General features: G+C 41.1%; 1 protein-coding gene across 1 annotated transcript in view; it reads right to left on the reverse strand.

Annotated features, from left to right (window-relative positions):
* Window positions 1-3016: 3016 nt before the first annotated feature.
* nf2a (NF2, moesin-ezrin-radixin like (MERLIN) tumor suppressor a) overlaps window positions 3017-26171 on the reverse strand; it is a 33439-nt gene continuing 10284 nt past the window's right edge. The window contains exons 5-16 of the mRNA XM_086206805.1: window positions 24470-24538; window positions 24228-24310; window positions 20264-20339; window positions 18608-18742; window positions 18380-18454; window positions 17954-18067; window positions 17696-17818; window positions 17262-17479; window positions 15285-15387; window positions 10614-10732; window positions 10013-10172; window positions 3017-4912 (exon numbers count right to left, since the gene is read on the reverse strand). Coding sequence (XP_086062931.1) covers window positions 4862-4912; window positions 10013-10172; window positions 10614-10732; window positions 15285-15387; window positions 17262-17479; window positions 17696-17818; window positions 17954-18067; window positions 18380-18454; window positions 18608-18742; window positions 20264-20339; window positions 24228-24310; window positions 24470-24538 — 1326 coding nt within the window. The 3' untranslated portion in view covers window positions 3017-4861. The remainder of the gene's footprint in view (window positions 4913-10012; window positions 10173-10613; window positions 10733-15284; window positions 15388-17261; window positions 17480-17695; window positions 17819-17953; window positions 18068-18379; window positions 18455-18607; window positions 18743-20263; window positions 20340-24227; window positions 24311-24469; window positions 24539-26171) is intronic.

Genomic DNA, 26171 nt, shown 5'->3' on the forward strand with positions numbered 1-26171 from the left:
GAAAACTATGTTTTATCAGAATATTATATTGGGTAAAATATACCTGACGTTAATTATGGTGTTACTAATTTTAACATTAGTGTTCAAGGGTTAAGGTTACTATAATATCTAAAAGTGGATTAATGGAAGACTTACATGTTATCATTGTCATAAAGTTTAAATGTCAACAATTAATCTTAATTGTAACAATGGTTTTGAAGATTAGCATTTAAAAAAAAAAGAATGATAAAGACAAAGTCTGAAACTCTAGATGTGGCAGATCACCACTTTCCGTCAAACCAGAGTGGTAGGAGAGTCTAGAATGTGCGCTCAGGTTTAGGGATGAGGCACTTGTAACATGAGACTTGAGTACTGGATTACAAGGGCAACCTTTGTTTCAGGGGTAAACTCCCTCAGGGAACAGCCGGCTAGTCATGGAGGAAATACTGAATCTACATTAAGCCATAAGTTTATTTGCATTAAATGTATTTATTTAATTTCCACTTCTGTGGTGATTCCCTATCATCCCATCCATCCGTTGTCTTCCACTTATTCCTGTTAAGGGCCGCAGGGGGGCTGGAGCCTATCCCAGCAGCTACGGGCGAGAGGCGGGGTTCACCCTGGACAGGTCACCAGTCCATCACAGGGCCAACACATAGAGACAGACAACCATTCACACTCACAGTCACACCTACGGTCAATTTAGAGTATCAATCAGCCTCGTCCTCTCTTGATGTCTTTGGACTGTGGGAGGAAGCTGGAGTACCAGAGAGAACCCACGCAAGCACAGAGAGAACATGCAGAATCCACACAAAAAGACCCCGTGCCCGAGCCGGGACTCAAACCTGGAACCTTCTTGCTATGAGGCGACAGTGCTGACCACTGCACCACCGTGCAGCCTGATTCCCTATCACCTTGGTGGAAGTATGCGATCTCCCGATGCTGATTCTCTGAATCCTCCATCTACGTTCGCACATCCATGGTACGTTCGTTCAATACTACACTTTGTCCAAACGTTCAACTCCTTAGAAAAACAGAAAACAAATAGCCAAATTCATTTGCCAACTTATTAATATATTTCAGCATTTGTCCTGGGTGTTAAAAGAAAAAAAAAAAAGGAGGGAATTTCTTAGCAGACATATTTTAGGACAGGTAGGAAGAGATTAGCCTATGGCAGTAGATTCCAGAAAGCAGAGCCCATGCAGATAAAACTTACAATAGATGGCTTAGAGTGGAGCTCACCATGTCACGAGAGGACAGAAGATGAAGCATGTGAAAAGAGATACTTTGAAGTATTAAACCATCCAAGTGGCGCCAGGTATGGAATCCAAACTAGGAAGAGTTGGGCATCACATGCACACTCAAACCAATACAAACTTTTGATGTGGACTAAGTTGTGAAGAGCAAGGTTTTTGTGGTTCTGTTTTTATATATTGATCAACGTTTCAGCACACCAGGGAGTTCAGCTGCGGTTCTATCGTTGGGCAGAATGTTAAGAGTTGAAATTGTTGGTCAAGAGGAGGTCAGCAATCATTGGGAGTTAAACAAAATGAGTTTGTATTATGAACCTGATGATAACGAGAAGACAAAACATGTCCAAAAAAGGAGTAGGAAGAAGTCTACACTTACTTTATCCCTTCTCCCTCTGATGGATATCTAATCAGAATCAGAAAAGACTTTATTGCCAAGTACGATTTTACACATACGAGGAATTTGTTGTGGTGCTGTTGGTCTACGCAGTAAAAAATGAATGGACATATCTGGATGAAATTTGGCAGAAATATTGCAAAGAGCAAGTGATTAACTGTTGGAGGTGAACTGGATGAGACTATACATCCTGAATCCTACAGAGTAGGCCATGGCTAAGATATAGCTCTTACATATTATACTTCAGGCCATATACAGATCATCAAATTCCCCGATTCAATGTGAAAAAGTTAAGGACAAGAACGGAGAGGAGTCTTAGTCCCTGGAAATGATCTCCATCGAATCCTGGATGCGGGATCTGGAAGTCCAACTTTCAGTGTCATAGCTGATATCATTGAGCATCTTTTGATGAAATCCAGCATATATTTTATTGAGACAGGTAATTATTAAGCTCCAAGAGATGGTGCTGTGTGTATGGATTTCTGGATTGGTGATTTGGAAGATTTACATTTGGCAATCAAGCAATTTTATGAATGACTTTTGATGTTATGTTAATATTGTGCATCCAACCTTCCACCTGGTTGCAGATGCAGGTGTTTTTCTGTGCTATTGTGTGTGGGCTTGCTCTATATTCAAGCCTTTGGCAGATGCTGAGCAGTTTCCATCATCTCCCCTCATCCAGCTGTGAACCGGCAACCTCTTAAAATTCACTGCAAGAAAAATGCCAGTGTGTGTGTGTGACGTAAACTGTGATCCTTAAGAATGGAGCAATATTTTTCCTCTTAAAAAAAGGACTTTTCTGTTTTAGATGGTAGTGTCGAGGAGGAGGTGGCAATGAGAATTTCTAAGTGTCATTTTGCTTGATGTCTCCCCCTGCGCACGCACGCACGCACACACACACACACACACACACAGGCTGTAAACCCCCCTGTCCCTCTCAGCACCAGGCCCCTAGAGACACAGTTGGCTCCTGAAGATGCCTCTCTGTCACAACACTGTCAAGCCAAGAGGGGCCTTTCTTGACTGTGAACCCAGAGGTGACAGAGCTTGGGAGAAAGCCCCTGACCTCAGTGCCACTCAGAGCCGTCAATCTCACATTAACAGGTGGCATAAAATACAAGCGAGCGCGCAGGCCACAGGGCATAAAACACACCCCGCTGTACCCTCTCATCAGTGAGCACACGCACATAAAGACCTTGTCAGTCAAGCAAACAGGCAATGTGATGCGACACAAGATGGAGGGTGCTTACGTAACTTTTGATTCATTTCAAAGGTGTAACTAGATGTGTGTTTGGGTCGGGGGAAGAGGCTCTTGGCACCGGCAATATCAAAGCTCACATTCATCAAAGTCTGCCAAAATAACTGACATAAAGCTATTTCTGGATTTAAAAAAACAACCCTCAAACACACAAATGTCAGATTATATTTATTTATTTTACACGCACAAAAAAAAAAAAGTGTACATATGTGTTTCACAGGAATGGTACTTTTTAATTCACCCAAAGTTTTATGTAAATACTGATTCCATCATGTTCTCAAAAATAAACTGCTTTCAGAGGGAGATGGAACATTAATTCAAGAAGACACATTATTTCAAAAAAGATGCAAGTTTCAGTTTAGAAAAAGTAGTGGTTGTCTTCACGTACACAAACACGTAAAACACACGTAACACATAAGACACAATTTCACATCTAATAATCACAGTTCCTCCATCCACGTTCAAATTATCTGTTGGTCCACTTTCAAGACCATGAGAGCATCGTGCACCCTGTCCCTTGCTTTAAGGACACTTCATCAAGTACTCCAGCCACTGGGCGCAGCTAGATAAGTAACATGTCTTCTCTGGGTAAACAAGATGTTGGTCCTATTAGCCCTTACGTATAACGTTTGATATACAGGCACAAGGAAAAAAAATGCACAAAATAAAAAGCTTACATGGACAAATGCTCTTGTCAAAGAACCCCCCCGAAAATCTGTTATTAATCATAAATGGTTCCTGCAGAAAACAAGGTTCATAGGTAGCAATAAGTGGCCGTGCAACACGGTGGCACAGGAATGAGTCCTTAAACGTTGACGTGAGTTAGCGTTGCTGAACGTCCTGTTCCCTCCTCTCAAAGTCAGGGGGATTTTGGGATGAGTTTTCAATAAAATGCCTGAAATAAGGTCCGTGAATAACACAAGCTTAAGATATGTAAAGATGTCGTTCTACGGCACAACAACGTCTTCATCCGTGTCTTAAAAAAACAGAAGTTGTCTTGCCGAAGACAGAAATCGTGCGTTTGTGGTTTAGTTTGTTCAACATTAGCTCTTATGCTTCAAAAATCATTAAACGCGTTGTTCGTTTTTGAAGATTAGCGTGCTGGGCAAAATGTCACTATAAACTTTGGTTTGCCACAGAGCTTATTTTCAGTAACAACCCAAAAAGAAAACTAAAAACCCTAGAAGCTGTAGGATCGAGGGAACCTTTGTGACGCGTGAGCAACGCCGTGTAACTTCTCTTTGAATCATGAGTTTTTCAGATACAAGAAGAAACCTAAGGCAGCATGATGTGACAACTTTGTCACATTTAAGAAAAAAAAACATATTTATATTATTATATCTGGAGATATTTGCAGGCATATGTATGTAGTGGTATATATATCAAACTGTCAGTATTAAAGTAGAAAAATGACCATACAATCTATTCCCGCATATAGCGGCTAACTATATACATCAAATATTTGGGTCAGCATGCAAAGCCTCGCCCTGCAAAATATTAAGTATATCATCAGTTCCTTTTCCTGTTCAACCCTGGTTCCTCTGGTGGTTTTCTTTCTACCGTCTTATTCGACCCACAGTGATTCAGCAGCCTTCATAGATCATATGATTTTTTTTTTTTTTTTGCATGATTTTCCTTTATTCTTCAGCTTTCATAAAGCCCACACGTAAGTTCGCTTCAAACATATTCCTGGAGAATATTCCTCACACACTCTCTGTAAACACGATTTTTTTTTTTTCTATGAATGTGAGATTTAGTGCGGGAATATTATTCATGCATCCTTGTTTGTGCATATACCAAATGCAACCCCTGAAGATGGTGCAGATCAAAGCTTTTCTGTGTGAAGCGGTTCACAGTGGTTCCTAAGAAATTGAACATAATGATACAGAAAGTGGTCAATTACCTAAACTGACCTGGAATGTGGACGTGAGAGCTTCTTGGCAGTTGTCCAACAGCATCTAAACTGGTAATATAATATTAGAGTTCTTCAAAAAAGGCCACTCTGGATTTGGTGCTCTGGAGCGTCAGCTGTGGAAGAAATCAGAAGGTGTCAACACAAACAAACAAGACAATAATAAACTGCAGCAGAGCAAGCAGTGAAATAACTATGGCAAATCAAAATCTTTATTAGAGACTGATGTCAGAGAAATGTGCACCCGCTCTTTCCCTCTTTCTGCCAAAACCAGTTGACAATATTCACAACGCGAACAGCATGGAAAAATCAACTGCAAGGCAAAGCTTCAAGCTGGGTTGTCAACAGGGTTACTGGGTGAAAGAAAACTGACAGAGCTTCTCCCAAACCCTATAAAATCCTGAAATCATGTTTGGCAGGTAAGATTAGTCTCTTCGGGGTTTTTTTGTCGGGTTTTTTTTTTGTCGTTAAAAGAACTCAACAATGGGCTTCTCTAAATGTTTTAGAAATAAAGAAAAACTTTTTCCAAACTCACTTTTTTTTTAATTCAGCCTTTTAAGTGTTTTTTTCTTTTGTATAAAACAAATTACCATTTTTTAAAACGTGTTTTTACACAGACAATGTCAGCTATTGAGCGAATAAGTTGCAAAATATTTGCATATCGGATAGCGGCAAAAATATTGTGCAGGCCTAAATAACGTGCTAGGCTGAAGCAGTGCTACATGATTCTCGGATTATCGTTATTATAATCCATGACAAGTAAACATCTCAGATTAAAATACCAAAAGGATGAAGTGTGTTGGCGTCAAATTAAGCTGGCAGTGGCATGAGAGAGCTATATTCTGTACACGTTAGTTTATTTGGAATGTTACCAAAGCAGATCCATCTTGGTGCGGTGCTCTTCGTGTTAATTATGAACCGCTATACTCACCTATTGCTAGGTCACGTGCAGAAATCAGCTCTCCCATCAATTTTCTGTTTTCGTACAGGCACAAAAATCTGGCGCCTTGTTTTCATGGATGGTAATTGCAGCGTTGTAATTTTCAGAGCCAGTTATTATACTGTGAAAATGTCCAAGTGTTACAGCACGTGTCTAATGAACGCCGGAGTGAATTTTGAAATGCACCAGACGTACCAGCACATTCCTGCAGAACATGTTTGTGGATGTTGTATTTTGGCTAATCAAAAGATGAAGTGATCATAATGGCTCAGCGGAGAGTATCAGTGCACTTTGCTGTGTTGACAAAAAATCAATCCCCTCTGAGATTAGTCTGTTTAGGAATGAATCACTGATGGTATATGAAAGCACCCCCCCCCCCCCCCCCCAACGCCCATATATTTCCTACTTTCATTTCACCCAGTGAAACAAAAACAAATGAGGCTCATTCAGAACTGATCCTGGTAGGCAAAGAAAATCTGTAGTTTTCTACAATCATAGAGACGGGGCCGGCAAGGATGGGAGGTGGATCAATGCAGTCAGAGAAAGAACTGTTAATTGTTTTCTCTCTAGGTTTAAATGAGCTGGTGATGGATTAATACAGGCCAAAGGCAGTGTTTTAACCCCTTAACAGCGAGTCGACCATTGGCTCATCTACAGTAACACTCAGCCTAATTCTGTGGTGGGAAAACTTTTACCTGTCTCCAACATCTGCAGGGTAAGGGGATTAAAGAAGCTGTCACATTCAATATAAGCCGCAGGATAAAAGAGGACATTTCAGAAAAGCTAGGGGACATGTGTACATGGTGGACTTCAATAAATCCAAATATGTGGGTGATAAGAGAGGAGGATTTGCGCCGTTATGTTTACCAATCACGTTCTACTGTCCTTGCTGACAGGAACCCTCAAGCGCACGTGTGCCAGTTTCCTGGTAGTGGTTTTCGGTATTAATGAGTCCATTAGCATTATATTAGAACGAGTACATTCATCGTGTTAATACAACTAAAACTAGATTTGTTCGTTTGACCGAAGTCATATTTTTCAAAGTCAGACCAACATAAGTAGATAAAGGAAGGAGGAGGAAGAAGGAGGTAACAGGTAAACAATTTTCTCCAGTGTGTATTTGCTTCATTCGGCCTAAAATCATCTGAAGTGTTCAGCTAATGCTCCACACATCCCGCTGCGGTATTAAACATGGAGGTCGAACAGTGCAACACGCAGAGAGGCGTCATCATTGGTCCTAAGTGAGGAGACAAACTGTCTGCCATGTCAGCTCATGGACTCATCTGTTTTTCTTCAGTCTCTACAATTAAGTCCGATGTTCAACGGGGATGCAGTGCGTCGCTGGCTGATTTGTTTGATATTCCACACTGATAAACACAAACTGAATTAGTTGTTCTGACGCTGGCATAATGCCAATACCGTAGCATGAACGTGCAAAATTTGAAGAGCGATCGATGCATTTTAACCTCTTTGAACAAACAAATTGAAAATAGTCAACCTGAAGCAACAAATTTGCCAGTTAGTTTGAAGACAAACACAAACGATCAAGCAATCAGACTCCATTAAGTAAAGCGAACTGAAAATTCAGTTTGGGCTATGTGTGAACACAGCTAACGTCGAAAACACACCTGGCATTCTGCTAGCAGCACAGAGTGAGATTTTTACCAGCCCCATGGGGTGGTTGTTCTGGCCGCATCGCGGCGCAAACTGAGCTGTTCCTTATAGAGGTTCTAAATACGTGGATAACTGCGTCGCTGCGTGATGACAAAAGAAAAATAGACCTGCGCAGCTCAGTGACTCGTTGTCCCTCCGGATGTCACAGTTGTGTTCAGTGTGGCAACTCTGACTGATTACAATGATCACACAGCGCAGATGGACTCATTGTGTGTCAGACTTAAACAGCGAACCAGAGGACAGAATAAATGCTATCAGCTTTAAGGGGGCGTAGCACCACCCACCTGTCTGGAGGTGGACATGCCTCTGTTAATAGATGGATTCTTTTTCAGTTCTTGCATAATGGTATAACAAAAATATACCAATTAAATGACTCGATTGCAACTGTAAAGCCCCTGAATGTGAACTGCCAAACATTGGAACTGGAAGCAAACTTTTCTGTAGGTTTTAATATGCAGAGAAGCCCAGTGAGAGCAGAACCAATTGTTGACCTTCTTTTGTATTCCACTTCACAACATTAATACACAGAATAAAGAATTCTTGCTCTCTTCAACACGGGGACTCGGGGCGGTGAGGAATAGAATTCTGCAGAGTGCAGTGCAAATCCATCCTCTCCAATATATTTTCTTTTTGGATTTGCTCGAGTCCCCCATCAGGGAAACTTCACACGGAATGACTCCAGCTCTGATGTTTTGATTCTGTTGTTGAGAATGAGCCCGTCCAGCAGGTCTGTTGCTAACGGAGCAGAGAAGCCTGAGAGCCTGTGGCCTGGTATAAGTGCAAAGGCGCTGGGCCGTGTTAAGGGGCCGTTCATTAATCATCCAGGGGGGAGAGGAAGCCTGACTGGAGAAAGCTCTGCACAGACGTGCAGCCGGCCTTGATGCCTCTGGCTCAGAGATCTGTGTTTCGTTCCACATTGGCTCTGCTCTTCTTTCCCCGCCATCGTCTCTGCTCGCCAACTTCACAGTACATTCTGAGCACTTAGCTCTCCTCTGCCTTTGAATATTTTTTGGTCAACCTCATCCTGCCCTAAACTTTGTACTACTTTTGGGGAAAGCTGACCAGCCCCCCCCCACTCCATCCGCCTTCCTCAACAGCAGGATGAATGCCTGCCACTTGAGGTCACATTAAACTAACACTTCAGCTTAGCTCAATCTCAACATGCATGCCAATGGGTCTCCCAGCTGAATGACTAATCACCAAGTAAAAATCAATTAGTGCTTCCTTCGTATTTTTACACCAGCAGACAAGAATGAAGGAGGGCTGGGACTTTTTTTTTTTTTTTGCTTTATACTTTTATTGAAATTATAGAGATATTGGAGTGGGAAGATAAAGGAGAATGAGTCTACTTTGCTAGTTCATCAGAGGAGAGTAGAAATAGCAACTCTTTTTTTTGAACAGTTCCTCTGACCAATCAGTTTTGAAATATCCCTCAAGCTGTCACTTTCTTCGCTTTTATGTAATTTCTTATAATCACGAAGCCAGAATGCGGCGGAGAAGAACAGTGTATTCAGGCCCTGGGATGAGATGAATTGGCTATTCTCAAAGACATAGGTTGCTCCCCCCCCCCCCCCCAAAAAAAAGTGCTTGGTATTTACTCTGCAAGGTTGTTGTTTTTTTTCTCTCCAAACTTTAGGCCAGTAATAACTGTGCACTTTTACAGGTCATAGTAGAAAATGAGTGATGCCTCCCACTCCCCTAGTGGGCTCCGTCATCGAAGAAACTCCCGGGGCCAAGTGGAGACCGTCTCTATGAAGTGACGATATGAGAATCAATGTGTAAGAGGAACATAGTCGGATACTGAGGCATGGCTGCTATACAAGAGAGAACCATCATATTTTTTTAATAAGCAATTATCCTAGAAAGATCATGTAAAATGAGATGACTCCACTAAGAGTTCATTGCTTAAGGCCCTATTTAAAACGCACCATAGTGCATGGTCCAAAGCACATGGTGCAAGTGCCTTTGGGGGAGATTCTAATCTATTCAAATTAGTGAAATGATTCATAATCGGAGTGGAAAAAGGGCGTCATTTGTCACTTGTCAATTATTCATATGAGAGTTTTGTACGTAACATGAATTTATCCATCTCCTTTTAAAAGCCAGGTATGCCTGCACTGTATGATTACAGTATTTAATATAAAGGAGTTATGCTGGAGAGTAAACTTTTTAAAGTTTTTTTTTTCCCTCTGTCCTGTTAAGTTTAAAGTTTTAATACTTAAATGTCCTAAGATATTCACCACGGGGAGATGACAGCATGAAAGTATTTACATTGATTGTGAGGAGCCTTGGTCATCTTTCTAGTAAACTAACAATAATGTAGCACAGTGGTTTGCGCCGGCCATAAGACGTTGTCCTTCATACGTCTAAAGCTGATAACATAGCTGGTAAACGGCTAAAGAAATTCTCTTAATCACGTGTAATAGGATAAACGTCAGCTATCAAGGACAGACGAATAAATGGTACAGACCTGAAATGTGTTCTGTGTGGGTATATGAAGCATGAATAAGGATAGTCAATCATGCGTGTACTGTTCTGAAACATGTATGTGGAGCATCTGTGTTTATGTGTCCACTGAACAAGCAACAAAGCTGGTCGCTACCTTTTTGAAGTTGCTGTGCTTGCTGGTTCCCTGCTCGGTGTTCTGGTTGTGAATGACATCCAGAGGCGTCTCTCTCTCTTTCAACTTGAGACTTTCAATCTCAGTCTTCAGCTCATTCAGCTGCTCCTGCAGGTGCTTGCTCTTTTCCATGTATTCAACCCTAAACATGGAGGAATTGTATGTTCAGGTTTGAAGTATTTTAAGACGATTAAAAAAAAAAAAAAAAAAAAGGTGCTGAGTTAAATGTTCTTAATTGGCGCCACGTTTCAGACAAAACACTCTCACGGCTTACTTGCTTTCATTTTCTTAGCAAGGTTAAATCTCTTCATTAACGAAATTGCTACTGCATCACATCTACAATTACTGGCAGCAAGAAAAAAAGGGCCAATTTAACACCTGAAATCCTGAATGAAAGTGTGCATACTAATGAAAATGTTACACTTACACATGACTACACTGTTCAACAAACAAAATACATACCCAATTTTTTGTTTTCATCTTAATGATAACCAAAGCCTCACATTCCCCTAAAGTATAAAATGCAAAATTGCTGTCACCAAAAATATCAAGCAGCATCAGCATATTTGGGCCAGCCACTCACTTCTCCTTCTCGATCTCCATGGAGAGGCGTTTCATGTCAGTATCTTTAAAGTCAAAGCTGAGGTTCTCCCTGCTGAAGCTCAGGTCGGGAGGCATGCTGTCAGCCGGCAGTCCTGGGGACTAGGAGGGAAGACGGAGGCTAAGATTAGAGGGAGGGAGGAGATGTGAAAATGGGACAGAGTAAAGAGGAGGAACCATTAACAAGGAAAGACGAAAAGAGAAAGTGAGCAAAGAAGATATAGGAGTGGACGGGAGACGGTATATACAGGGGGAATAAGGCATTAATGGAGAAGCTCTGTGCAAGGATGCAATGTGGAGCAGTTAAAACAGAGGAAGGGAGTGAAAGACTTTGATGGCCAAGGACAATGAATACACTAATGCAATCTTTCACATCCAGACCAAATGTCTGAAATGCATTGGCCACATGCCACCTCGGGGGTCGGCTGAATAAGAAGCGCACCTAATACACAATATAAATGTAAATCCATTGGTTGGTATATGAATCCAAACTACAGGGTTGATACATTCAACATCAACACACTCTGGCAGAGCATAAGAGGGCAATTTGACAGAGGAAGATGGGAATAGGAACAGAGAATAGTGTGCATTTGTGCTTGGCTGTGTGTGTCTGCGTGGACCTTTCCCTCGTGAGCTGTTAAGTGTATAGTGAGGTTCCGGGGTTGGTAGGCCTTTTGAATGTACGCTCACCAGTGAATGTGTGTTTGGATTTATTTGAGATGGAGTATTTTATTTCAGCTGCACAAAATTTTCCCCAAAAAAAAATAAATTCTGGTCTAGAGGCCTAGAGCAGCTTGTTCCATCAATAGCAGGTACATCAAGTTCTCATGCCGGTTCTCCACACAGCAAAGAAGTAATTGTTACACCTGAGGTAGAATTTACTGGACAAGGTTTGAGGTAGGCTGAGTTTTCAGTAACATCTGACAAAAACTGCTCAACAAGCGAAAAGTTAGACAAGAGCATCACCCACAACCCTGCCAGCCCAATTTAGAGAGGGTTGCAGTGCAAATATCACTTCCTGTAACTGCTAGGAAAGAATTGGAAAATTTGGAAAAGCTTAGTCTATTCAGAGTGTAGTTTCTACAGTTTCCTGCTGTTTGAGGAAACATCTAAATCAGCCACTTCGCCAAGGAAACAGGGATGTAGCTAAAACTCAGTCTTCCCATCGGCAAGTTCTTAAATGGTCCGCAACCAAATTTGAGATAGACCTGGTCGACCCAGCAGAAGTGGTACATCAAAGTGTAAAAATAACATGTCATTTCCTGTGGCCACCAGGTGGCACTGAGACTAATCTGCCCTAAATTTCATGATGACATACTACAACACCCCTCCAACAACTACAAGAAAGGATTAGCCGTTATATAAGATTCAATGGAAAACTGTAGCAAACAGAAATGTGCAAAGTCCTTAAATGAGCAGAGTAAGCAGACCTCAGACTCAGGACCGTGGTTAAAAGCTGCTTCTCCTTGTTTGGTTCTGATCCTGGGAACACTTAGTAAACCTGTCTCAGATGACCTGAGGGGGTCTCAATGCCTTGACATGCACAACCTAAATCAGAGATGTATTTAGCCCTGAGACCATTTAGTGCTTTATAGACAAGTAAAAGGTTTTTAAGCGCTATCCTTAGACACAGAAAGCCAGTGCAGTGATTTAAGAACCGGTATAAAGTGCTCCACTTTCTAGGTCTGAGTGAGACCCTTTCAGCAGCCCAGGATGAGCTCCAGCTGTCTGGCCGCTCCAAGTAAATACACATTTTCTGAACAGAAATCCTTTAATTCTTGGGATGTTTTTAAGCAGTTATGCTAATTCTGTAGCTGGTACAGTTGCACCCCGATGCCCAGCTTTACTTGTAAATGTAAGAACTGACCTTTAACATTTCTTCTTTTAGTTCACATGCATTTCTGTTGTGGAAAACCCTACAGTGCCAGTGCAGTATGGGTGTACACATCACCTTGTAATTTAGTTTGGTAGCTGCTGTCTGAGGTAGCAGAACACAACCTTTACACTGCTGAGACTCTGCTGCCAGCAGCTCTCATTAGCTCGAAGCTAAGTCTCTCTTGATTCTTGGCCCTTAGAGTGACATTACTTCATAATAGATTTTATTCATAGGTGAGGGGGAGAAAAAAAAACATTATTTTCAGTCCAAACTGTTATTTCAGTTCATTAAAAAAATGGAGCAGGGACTGCATGTACGGCTATTCCCTCTTCGCTGTGCATCCATGTACTACATAACGAGTGCATACTTAATTTATGCTCGTGTACAAGTACCTGTGTATTGTCTAAGGGTTTGTAGGCTTATAATGAACAAGAACATGAATCCGTGCAGTAGTGCATCAGGCATGAAAGGGATTTTACAGTCATATGTTCTACAAATCAGCCAACATCGAGCACTCCACCTCCGTCCACTCCTGCTCCGTTTACCCTCTGTTAATTTTTTTAGTGTTTCTTTTTCATGTGTGTTCATTTTCATCAAATGTTGTGTATTTCAGGCTCTGCCAGCGGGGGGGTTTATAAGCTCAGGGACCGTCTGTGTCAAGCTCGCTCAGATTGAGGATCACATGTGCGGAGTCACAGTGCCAAAATAAAATGAACATTGAAATAAAAAACAAACAAACAAACAAACAAACCTTGACACATGTCAGCCTTGATTTACTTTCAATCTATCCATAACATCATCTGTAAAATATCATGATGACATCACAATTTACTGGGGTCTCAAAGAAATATATTGATTTTTCTTATCTAATCTGGCCTGCAATTAAAACAAAACATAAAAATAATTACATCCTTTGTTATGTTCTTGTTCGTCCAGTAAATGTATTGTAATATCAAAAAGTAAACAAGATGTAAACGAACTGCATTTATATCGTGCTTTTCTAGTCTCCTGAACACTCAAAGCATATTACAACACATTCACACACATTCATACCATACATTGTTGGCAGGAGCTACAGAAGGAGCCAATTTGCTAACACATTTGCACGACGACGACGACGACTAAATTAATCTTTAACAGTGCTTTGTCTTGACTGCTGTAAGTGTCGCCCTACTGAAAGCCAGTAAATACACAAGTGTAACAACATATGCATCATCCTTCTCTTTCGATGTAGCGACTCATGCTGAACATCACTTGAAAGCTACAATTCTTGTCTGCCAACTACCATCAATATTTCACAGGGTATATCTAGATCTGATGTCAAAAAAAAAAAGTATTGAACACTCTATAGATGGTTGTTGAACTTTAACTTTTTGACTGCTGTTCCATTCACCCAATTGGAGCTTCCATATTGCATCAAGGAGCTACTAATACAAGCGGTGAGAAACGTAGTTCCCCCATTCATGCAGTTAGAGACTGAGCCAATTGTGATTGTGACAATGAGTGGCGTTTTGGTTATCCAATGAAATTCTACTTTCATTGATATGCTGCCTCGGTGGGTAGAATGGATGACGGCTTATAGAATCACCTCCTCGAAACACACAGCCAGCTGGATGCACTCACTTGGACAGTTGCAGATGAAATTATGTTAAAAAACAAACAAAGACGACCCAAAAAGGGTCAAAATGACTACACGTTGAAGCAGTCAAATGTTATAGCCTTAACACTTCAGGTAAAAACACCTGGGCATACCTTGTGAAAATTTGGAGTGAAATACTCATTTTTTATGATATATTGATGACATCAGAACCTAAATTAGGCCAATCTTGCCATTTGTGTTCAAGCTAATACCTCCTACCTCTATTCATCAGCAGGCACCTCCAGAAAATTATTTAGATGAGAATAAAAACCTTCCATTTTTCTGTGTTCAAACTTCTGCTGCTCAATGCCAGTGTTCAGCAAAAAAAATATCAAATTTACAGTGGCTTTCTGGTTCCTAGTAGTCATCATTAGTCTCACTTAGGTATTGATTTTAAAACCAAAGCAGAATTTTGTGATTGGAGCTTACGAGCACATGTTTATTTGGAGTTTGTAGTCCCATTCCCATGATGCATACTGAATGATGCATGCTGCACATGCAATTGATTGTTCTTCTTCAGTCATCCAAATGATTATCACGACTACATCTGAATCTAAATTCATTCGTATAGAACTGATTTCATCATTCGAATTAAGTTTTTCATAATTCAAATTATGTGATTTTACATTCAATTTTTTAAAAAAAAAGTCAAATTCAATTCCTGCTCACAGATATTTCTACCCATACATGCGATGAGACCCTTTGCTAAATTGGGGGCAAACATTTAATTGTGCAGCTCTTAAAGACTTTCCAAATGATACCAGATTAAATGGATTTAATACTGATAATAAAATGAGTCGCTGTGCAGGGAAACTCAACAATTTATCCACCATGAACAGTTGTAACAGTTGGTTAAGAGCGGAGCGAATGACGTTAGCATTAGTCAACCGTTGCATGTGATAAATGTCAATGCCAGAAGATGGAGACAAAACTGTTAAACTATAGCTTGAAGTGCACCATCTCTGTGCAACCAACCAAATCCTGATGGTTTAGGAGCTGGGACCTGCAGATATTCCACTTTTTAACTGGATAAATGAAAATCTATATTTGACTTTGTTCATTTGGCATCTGTGTGTTTCAAGTTAAAAAAAAAAACTATCCATGTGGTCTAAGTGTGTGTATGTGTATGTGTAAGTTACCGTATAGACCCTGCTGGTAATCTCCAGCAGCTTGTTCTTTGCCCTGTGCTCTGATTCCCGAGCTTCCAGCAGGTCCTGTTTCAGCTGCTCAGCCTCCTTGGCCCTGAGGGACACACACATGCAATAAATGTTTTCATTCACCCCCGCCTCCAGCAGAATTACCCAAATTCATGCAGAAATGATTGTTCATGAATGATTTTTGGGTTTTTTTTAGTATTCAACAAACCAGGAATGTCGTTGCATTACCGCTGTGATTCATGCATCAACCAAGCGGACTCATTTCTGACTTCATTATTCCCCTGTGCAATTTGCACACGGAGATGTGAGAACGCGAGATATTCAGATGATTACATTTCTTTTGATCATGATACTGAACACTCAGCACTTTCTCGTCGGTGTGGGGGAGCTATGTGGCTCGAGGGCTTGAGTGGATGTAGTCATTTACATGTTGAGTGCCACAGGTTGAAATTTCTCTCGTTCAGAAAGTGCTCGTCCAAAAACTGCACTAACTGGCAAGTGGTTAATGGTGCCTGTTTGAAATGATTGCCTAATAAATTCTCAAGTAGAGGCTGCAAAATCATATTGTAAGTATATACATAGACTGTGTTGTAATAAAAATGGACTGGCATCCAGTCTCGTTCCTTCTGATTACACAGAATTAAAATATTAACAGAAGATATTGTTGGTGCTCTATCTGAATCAGTTCAGAAGCACCTAGATTTACTACATCCAATGCTTCTGCAATGTGTCCCTGTCACAGTGTCCTCAACCTGTTACAGCACCAAAATCTTTTCAGTTCATCCTTGCAGCCCAGTGGAAGTTTGAGAGGAATTGGAAGTAATTTCGTCAGCGTGTCCTAGCGATATCACGTTTTTTGAAGTGGGGCAGATGTCACACACATGTGAGCTGACAGTGCAATTGACCTTTAACCTCATCCCCTTCAAGGCATCCCGGAGGTATCATGATAATAGGAATGGGACGGATATTGTAGGTCCGTGAGTGGACGGTGTCCTTGACCTTTCACTACCATTATCTCTTCAGCTAATCCTTGTGTCTCAGTGGAAATTTAAAGCAAATGTGGATAAATTAGCTCAAGGCATTCTGGAGAAATGAATTGCAGGTGCAAGTGCAGAATAGATGTACATACAACTCCCAAAAAAGTTCCGCATGGCTTATGCTGCTGTGGAGACATAAAAATGTCAAAAGAAGATATGGTAAGCACTTGATCTGACTTCAGAAGGTCTAAAAAAAAAAGAATAAAAATGATAAAAGTGCTTTGTTAGGTGGATTAACACAGATCTAATAGTCCGTTACTGCACCGTGGAGCTCCAGTGTGTTGTAAAAGAGACTATTTGATAGGGAGTCCAACAATCAATTGATACTACTGCTAACAATTAACTAGCGCAAATTAAACGCTGTGCCCTGGACCTAAGGGGGAGAGCGGCTGAACTAAAGCTCTCTCCCTTTCTTCCTCTGAGGGAAGCTGTGTGGCTGCAACCATGAGATTACCTGCTCCTCCGCTGCAGTGAAAAGAACAAAGCTCTTAAAATTAGATGATTTTAAACCAGTTAAAGTTCTCCTTCTTTGATCAAGCAATTTAAATGCGTAACCTAACTGAGTATATCAACTGACTTCTGGTAAGTGGAGGTGCAGTGGCGTATTTGTGCACATTGACATTAAACAGTCTAGTTCCTCAGAGGTGTCAGGGAGGCTCATGAGGTGAGAAAGTTATTTTTAAGAACTGCATTTTGATGCTGCTGTAAGACTGCTTCCTCAGTTCAAAGCATTTCAAATAAAGGAGGAAAAACAACTCTTGGAAAGTAAGTAAGATGTGGGAATATATTCTGAAAGAATGATGTGTGTGTGTGAGTCAGATACAAAGAATCTGTTCATGCAGGAGACAGAGCTGACAGTCTCACAGCAAGTTGCATTAAGGGTAAACTCCACAGTCATTCATCCGGTCCCTCCTGTTCCCACCTCCTTTCTGACTCTTCGGCCATCTTGAGGGCCAGCATCTCCGCCTCGAGCATCTTCTGCTCCATGAGCCGTCGCTCCTCTTGGCCACGAATGGCAGTGACTTTGATTCGCTGCATTTCTGTCTCAGCCTCGGCAGCTTTCTGGGCCAGCAGCTTGGCCTCCTCCTCTGCGATCTGGGCCTTTTCTGCCAGCAGGTCCGCAGTCTGCTCTGAACGCAGCTGGAGAAGAACACAGGCGGGACAAGTAAAGTAGAAGAGGAAATAGAGGGAGAAGATGGAAGGCAAACAGACAAAAAACAAGGAAATAATACATGACCAGAGGATAAAAACTGAAGGTGAAGGAAGACAGTGTGAGAGGACTGACCTGGACAAAATTTAAATTAAATCTTGCGTATGTGTGTACATTTTGGCTTAAGATAACCTACTGCAACCTACCAAAGCCTCATTGGCCATGTGAGCTTCATCTTGCAGCTGAATCAGCCTCCTCTCCAGTTCATCTCTGGCCCTTTCTGCCTCCTCCCTCAGCTGCTTTTCCTGCTGCAGGCGCTGCCTCTCCATCTGAACAGCACAAATAGGGTGGTGGGGGGTGGTGGTGAGTGAGAACGAGGGAAGGATGACACGTATTTATGACTTACAAAATCTTTATTTTTGTGCAGCCCCATGCTTTTTTCTCTCCTTATCTATTATCTGTACCTGTTTCCTGGCTCTCTCCTCTCGAGCCTGGGCCTTCATCTGCTGTACTTCAAGAGAGTCTACACGTCGCCGTCGCATAAACAAGTCATGGTTCCCTATGCACAGTTGGAGGATCTGCAGAAGACAAAATGATATTTATGAAATATTCTCCCAAAGAGGTCCGTATGTCTTTCATCTTGATGCAGGAACTGCCCCTTATGTCCACTGTCCAATTGCTGTTTCATTTTTATGGTGGCATTCAGTTTCCTCTTTGGACGACTAAGAAAGTATATTGTACTGTATCCAAAAACACGAGTTCTGCAACCACTTTCAGCCTTTGCATCCACCTTAATTTTAACATATAATAAATCATAAAAAATAATTTGCAAATGGTTTCTAAACTGCCTAAATAGCCAAAAAAGGCTCTGAACTTTTTCGTGAGCTCACCAACTTGTTGACTCTCAGTCGTGAGGAGTTGAACTTGAAAACATTTGTCTTCTTGTCCAAGGGTTTGATGGTAAACTAAAGAAGAAAAAAAGAGTAGAATACACGAAAAAAACTCGTGCATTCAGAGATGACCGAGCTTCATGGTTGAAATTTGGCTGACAATTTGGATTCATCATATTTTTCAGATATGTCTGTATAATCTCTGTAAAGTACAACAGAAAGTCAAACCTCTTTGTCGCTGTAGGAGATGTTGCGGATCTCGTTCCAAGGAAAGGAGCACTTGGGTGTTAGCCTGTTGCCTGGCTCGTAGATGTGCAGGCCCAGGGCGTCCACTCCCAAGAGAAGATCTGTTCCCTTTTTATTCTGAACCACAACAGCAGCAGAGTCAATAAAGCATCTTTTTTTTAACCAAAAAAAACCTATCTGTTTAGAGCTGAGGGATATTTGTATCTGCATTTAACAGAGGGGGCATTACAATGGCTCTGCTTGCCAAAAGTATTTGTCAAAGCTGAGCTGAACAACGCCACTTACAGTGTGTGTATATGCACTCTGGGCTTTGAAACGTACTGCCACCGAGAATTACTCAAGCTTAGGTTGACTTGCTGGTGGCATTTCAAAACGTCTTGGCCTTTTAGAGAATGCATTGTTCACGGCCAACTCAAGTGAATCTATGAATCCTAGAAGTTGGTACAGGTTTGTTTTTTATGATACACTTGAAAGAGTGGCAGTATTCACTTGCCCCTAAACATACGAAAGGGTTTCATCTTATGTCAGATTTACAAATTCAGAAATTCTGTATTTTTCATCTGAGTGCCTCGAGGCCTTTCCGCCAAACACACGTATGATGGCTGATCAACACTTTCATGGAATTGTGAGCAGTTTATTCAATTTTGGTACATCTGGGTTTTCTCTGGTCAGAAATAACCACTATGACAAGGAAGGCTAAGAGAATATCATGCTCATCCTGTCGTAGTTGCTGCTGTATAAAGGATGGGGGCACAGACTGTGTAATGTCAAAAAAAAAACTCTCTGATTTTGATGTGAGTCATTCTGACCATTTTATCAGTCAGGACAGAGCCAGAAAGTTCTGTATTTTCCCTCCAATCACAATGCCACCTACAGACAGACAGCATAGAAGCTATCCACCATCCTGATTGTCATCTCAGTCAGTCACTCTGGAGGCCTTTCAGAATCTTGACTCTCACCTCCGTCATTCTTTTGGTCAATCAAAACCCAGCCTGTCATCTCGGTTGGTCAAACCATCACCAGAATCGTAGCTGCGATCTCAGTCACTGCGACTGTCAATCAGAATCCTAACTGTCATCTCAGTCCATCAAACCGAGCGTCATCGTAGGCCTGATCGACATCTCAATCATTCTGGTGGGTCAGTCAGAATCCTGACTGTCACCTCTGTCATGTTAACTGTAATCTCAGACCCTTGACTTCAAACTCTCCAACGCACTTCCTTGAGGAACCAGAAATGCACAAATGTTGATCTGATGAATTTAGGAATACATATTCAGCAAAAGTTTTCTTGGTAGAATCACTGCAGGCTTTCATGTTAGCTACTAGCCTTAGACACTGTTTCACATCTTAAAAAGACCTTAAACACAATTTGGTGAGGAATCTGCTTTTTGTATTTACGTAAGAGCAGATAAACCAGACCCCTCAAATCAGAATATGAACAAAAACATTTTTGCAGAGGAACAAATCTAGGAGCTATGTTTTAATTGCTTAAAAACCAAAAAGAACGAAAGAACAATTCGAACGGAGATGTTTGATTCCCCCGCCACTTCCTTTCATAACTCTGTGATGAACCTGAAATGCCTCCTAATTTCATATATTGACTTGCTTTAAAGATACAGTGAAGCAGCAATTGCTCACCCTGATTAAAAAGTAATTGACGCCATACATGTCCAGGTCCTGAGCTATTTTTAGATACTCCATCTCAGCTTCCTCCCTGGTTCAAAAACAGACAGAAAGGGATTCAAAGGGATCCAAGGGAATGGTAAAGTTGGGAAGGGAAGGAAAGAGGGCAGAAGGAGGAAGTGGAGAGAAAAAGAAAGATCAAACCGTGTTTCCTCTGCTTTTGTGTGTAGCATCTGTCATGTTGTATGAGCTGTGAAAACTGCCACACAGCTTTTGCAAGGCTGAAAACATAAGCACAGTACTGACACAAAACACAAGTATAAATCACTAACAGGCTTAGGAGGTCATGCTTGATGGGAAGACTTACTCTCATGCCTCAGAGACTCTAAATACTGTGATATAGAAAACAAACACTTCTTCCTCCTCTCTTTCTGCAGCCTGGCTGGCAGATGTGTTGCAGTTTTTAGGGTCAACTCAGCAAAAACAAAAAAAAACAAAAAACACTAGCATACTTTGATAGTTGAGGAAAAATCAGGCCATGTTAGCGTCTAAACTTTTAATAAGAGGCTGTTTGATATGGGTGGGTGGAAATTGATGATTTAAGCTTCATCAAAGTTTTAGCAAGCAGTTTTATGCCAGGTAAACAAATCTTAACTAGGTTAGCAACAAAACACATTCTGACTTTCGAGTGGGTCAGATGAGATTTAAGCTGGATGTATGCCAGGGCCAAGTTCAGCATTAAGAGTTTCAAATTATAACAAGCAACGTTGTTAGGGCCTGAGCCCCCTCGCGGCCACAACCAGGTGCCAAACGCCGGCCTGAATCCAACGGTGTAATTGGCAAATCCCTAGGCCTTGTAGTTTAGGAGTTAGAAGCCTGAGTCTGATCAGAGTGGAGAGCAGAGCTGAGAGCTGGCCCTTTAAGAGCCCCTCCCCCACTGCTCTGTCTTTGATCTGTGCTAGAGTGGAGAGAGAGGAGGATTAACAGAATTGTAGTGTGGAAAAGTAAAATAAATCGGCATACGTTGGTCAAAAGTGACACATAATACCATATTCTTGTAGGGATTTTTGTCAGGAATGCAGTGGTGTGTTTTTTAAAGCTGTGAGATGTATGGTGTAGACGTGAGAAGCGTTTGTTTGACAGTATGTACCCTGAGAGGACACGCTCTCCCCATAGGCTTCCATTGGAAGCGTGAAACGTGTCTCCCCCACTTTGAGGGCTTGTAAAATCCAAACAGAGAAATTCATACAAAAACTTTAAGTAACTTTTAATCAACACAGTTGGGAGAGAAACGTGTGAAAGTTTGTAAGCGATAGCATTAATGGCCTAGGAGGAGATAGATTTTGTTTGGGGAGTAAAAAAAGTCCTCATTTTGACAGTTTTGTCCAAATTGTGGACATTCTGTTGTAGAGAGGTGATATTAAGTGTTTTTCTGTTGTCTTATAAGTTATCGTTCAATAATACTTATGTATTATTACGTATGTGAGTATTAAGTATCTCTTTGTTGTGGAAATAGCCCCAATTAGTCTGATTACTCAGGAAGAGCTGTGAGACCCCCTTGTAAAACACCTTTAACTACTTCCTGAGGTTCAGGAGTTTAAAGAAGATTACATGCAGCTATGTCAGTGATTCTGCCTGGGATGCATGAGCAGGAGATCCCGGATCCATTTCTAATACTAAAGAAGTACATTGATTAACTAAATACAGTGTTGGATCATTTTCTACCTCTTTGGGAACTGCCACAGAAACATCTTTATGACAAATTAACAACAGGTGAGGGTTCAGAGCGTATGAAATTTTCGTCTTAATGAGTCGAGTCCGACGGTGTTGGTCCCATGTTTGTGGGACATTCGTGGGAGGAGTTATAGCGCTCCAAATTATCTTTTAGTTTTGTGGCTCTCTAGGTGGCGCTATTGAGTTTTTGAGTAATGTTTTTGTAGAATATGTAATGTTTAGCCAGACTGGACAAGTGTGCAGAATTTCAGCAAATTTCATGCATGTTCAGGGGGTGAAATTACATTATGCGCATTATGCGCATATTGCGCTCGCTCATTGACAGCAAGAACAGTCCAGTACCAGGTTTTGAATGGGTGTGTATGTGAAAACCGGCTCCGGGCCGTCTGGCCGAGCTGCCTCGTGTTTTGGGGGGGCTGGGACACTGTTTAGTGTGTGTTTTTACTGTTTTTAGTGCTGCTAATGTGTTGCTCTGCCGAGCAAACATAATAGGGTCTTCCTTCAGGCTCAGGCCCTAATAAATAATAAGATAAAAAGAAAATGCAATGTGACATAAAATGGGGAGTTGACATCATTTCTTAACAGAATCTCTGACGTGGAGAAATATGGGCTGGGTGAGGATCCCTGACGTTAGAGGGAAGTCAGCAATCATAATCCAAAACACTTCTGGTCAAATTGAGTAAATATCTCCTGATGCCAAGTATGAGCATGCTCAAAGGATGTTAGAATAAAATGCATTTGTGTTAGTCTGACTAAAACTGGACTTTTAAAATAGACGTAAAAGTGCTAGTCAGAGATCAGACTTTTTTGAGCTACCTAGGGAGGGAATTGATTAACTCCAGCAGTATGAGCTTCAATTCACCCCAAACTAGGTGCACTTCACATGTTCCATAAACTCTGCAGTATGTAATCTGCAACTCTAACAGCGCACACTCAAGAAGGCGTGCTAGCCTGAAAACAGGAAAATGCCCATTTTAATTTAACATATGGGAACGCCGTTAGCTAACTTTTTGGTAAGTGACATGACAGGCAAACCAAAAGAAATGCAATTGCCAATTCATTCTTTCGTGGCTCTTGTATACTGGTACGACAAGAGTCCGACTCCGTCTGTAATCAACTATTTGAGTCAATCAGCAGCAGGAGGCAGGCAACTTATCATGCTCATGAGCGGTCCGCCTCCATGCTACTAGCTGATGAGGTTTTAGACAACAAGCTGCACGAGCTATGCTGGTAAATCTCTTCCCTGCTGGAATTGCAGAACGTCACCATGATGCGCTCCAGTGGCCAGGCTATCAGCTAAAGTCCCGATCCGCGTCACTGGGCCTGTAGGGGTTTCTCTGTTCTCTCGGTGACCCCTGTTGCCCACATCTGGGATCACGTCAACTGAACATTAAGTTCATATTTTGATGCACTTCTTTAACAAAACAGATGTTATTTTTACTTTGGAATGCTCATATTTTATCATCTTTATCACATATCTGGATATAGAATGGTTACTATCAGCCCTACCTGATCCCACCTTTTAATATGAATACTATGCTTGCACTGGAAAGCTCCCACAACACTCTCGTATCTCAGCACTAATCTCCCTCCAGTGCCCCCCCCCCCCCCCCCCCAAATCTGCATTACATCCTAAACAATCAAAATGCTAAAGCTGAATGAACCGCCAACTCACCTCCCTCTGCAGTCTTTGAAAGGCTTATTGATCGCCACCGGTGACTCAATTATTACTTTGCCAAGTACTGAATTTTCTCGCTTTTAGAACTCACTTTCCAGCCCAAAAACTCCCCACCTACAAGAGTATTAAGACACTTCACATCCCTCACACTTACTCTCTTGTCCATTTTCAACTAAATGATGGAGCAAAGCGCAACGATAGAATGACTAATTTTTTTGTCAAGTTGGAGTCATGACAGGCATTTTTCAATGTGATATGTGCTCCTCACAAAGTGTTTTAATAATGGGTTTATTAAGAAAATTGAACTAAATACAGTACATTAACCAATCTGTTCAAGGCTGATCTCAGCTGTTGTATTGGCGCATAAATAACAAATGCTACACTCATTCGTGCGTTTTTGGACACTCTCCTAACGCTAATCCCAATAGACATTATTTTTTGTGATCTCAGTGCCAAAATGGACTTCAGTTACGCATTAAACATTTATTTTAAGCGTTAAGGACATCCTTCGAGAACGCAAATTGTGCTGATGCCAGTGGAACTGCAGTTCAGTGAAACAGTTTTTACCTTGTCCGGCCTCTGTGCTCTGCGTAACACGCTGTAATCCTCTCCTCCCACATTTCTGCTGTCATCTGGTACAAATTAATCACCTGAAATGGAGAGAGACACAAACAAATATCCGAGAGTGCATGTAGAAAATGCAGGGATAGACAATAATACAGAGATGAAAACATGTTCTCTGCTGATATTGTGCAGGTCTTAAGTGGTGACAATGGCCAAAACATGAGCTAAACGGTGCCATCGCTCACTCTCTTTGGCAGCAGTTCCTCCTCTGACAAGAAGCCAGGTTTGTGAACATCGGGATCGTAGTCTCCGTACTGTAAAATAGAGAGAGAATGCCAAAAGGGTTAAAAATAACTCCGGAAAGATGTCCACATGTACTTTAGTGTAAAAAAAAAAAAAAAAAAAGGCCAGACTATAACTCTCCTGGGAACTACAGCAGCACTAAGATGAGTAGAGAATGGAAGGAGGTGGGGTCTGTTATCAGGTCATCACTGTTCACCATACACCCAACCCCACACACACACACACACACACACACACACACACACACACACACACACACACACACACACACACACGTACACACAAGTGGCCCGGTTGATATGAGACAGTGTAAATGATGCCATTAGAGATACTGCTTCTCTGAGGGGATTGAAGCTGATCACTTATCATCATGGGGCCAAATTATTTCATGCATGTTTTAGGAGAGATATGGCTGGATAAAGCATGACTGGGTGGCACTGGGGACTTTTGCTTTTAGGCTACTATAAACTAGCAGAACCACATGAATTATACATTTACAGTTCTATAATGTGGACTACTGCAAATATATGTAAGTAGGTTAACCTGAGTGTTTTTCTACATACGTGAATCACTGAATGCATATTTTTAAATACTATTATAAAATCCAGTCATACGTAGGTTTTTTTTTTTTTTTTTTTTTTACTATGTTGGATGAAATGAGAGCAGCACGGTGGTGCAGTGGTCAGCACTGTCGCCTCACAGCAACAAGGTTCCGGGTTCAAGTCCCGGCTCGGGCACGGGATCTCTCTGTGTAAGTCTCCATGTTCTCCCTGTTCCTGTGTGAGTTCTCTCTGGTACTCCAGCTTCCCCCCACAGTCCAAAGACATCAAAAGGGGACGAGGCTGATTGATACTCTAAATTGACTGTAGGCATGGCTCCAGGTCCCCAACAACCCTTAACAGGATAAGTGGTAGAAAAAGGATGGATGAAATGAGTAAAGGTAATTGAGGTATAGGATAGTAACTTTTCCATTTTCAAAATTGCTGCCAGAGAACTGGAGAACTCTAAGCATTTTAGACACGACAAAATTCAAAGGTAACTCAATTAGAGGATGATGAGATAATCAATAAGTATATAATGTATGTTTATTGAATCAATAACATAAATGCAGTATTGCTGTGAAAAGTTTGACCGTATGTGAGTTTTTTCGTATTTACGCTCTATGTCAACATCTGGACTAATCACGTAAATTTGTCAGATATTTTCTCATCAAATCTTTTATATAAATATATACACATTTTTGATTAATTAACATCTTCCCTCCTTGTGACATCTTATCTACACTGCATGACTGGGATCAAACAGACTTAAATAAACTTAAATACTTTCAAACAAAAGAAATAGCTTTACAAATTATTGACATAAGGTACCGGACATCAAATATTAAGGATTTTAAATATTGATATAGACTAATGGACACCAGAATCTAAATGCAAAAGCATAAGTTGCATGCAAAAAAAAATAAAAGAGGGGTCGTTGAAATAGCAGGAGATGAATTATAAAACAGTAAAAAAAAAAAAAGTAAAAAAGCTAATTAAGACAATAAATAATTAATATAACAAGGCCTATAAAATAAAATAATTAAATGATCGGCAGTCAAAATTATCGTTCCTCGCCAGCTCCCCAAGTCTTTCTCCTGGTGAA

The sequence above is a fragment of the Aulostomus chinensis genome, chromosome 6 (assembly GCF_037954235.1).
Source record: "Aulostomus chinensis isolate RoL2024-O1b breed Wild chromosome 6, RoL_Achi_v1.0, whole genome shotgun sequence".
Lineage (NCBI taxonomy): Eukaryota > Metazoa > Chordata > Actinopteri > Syngnathiformes > Aulostomidae > Aulostomus > Aulostomus chinensis.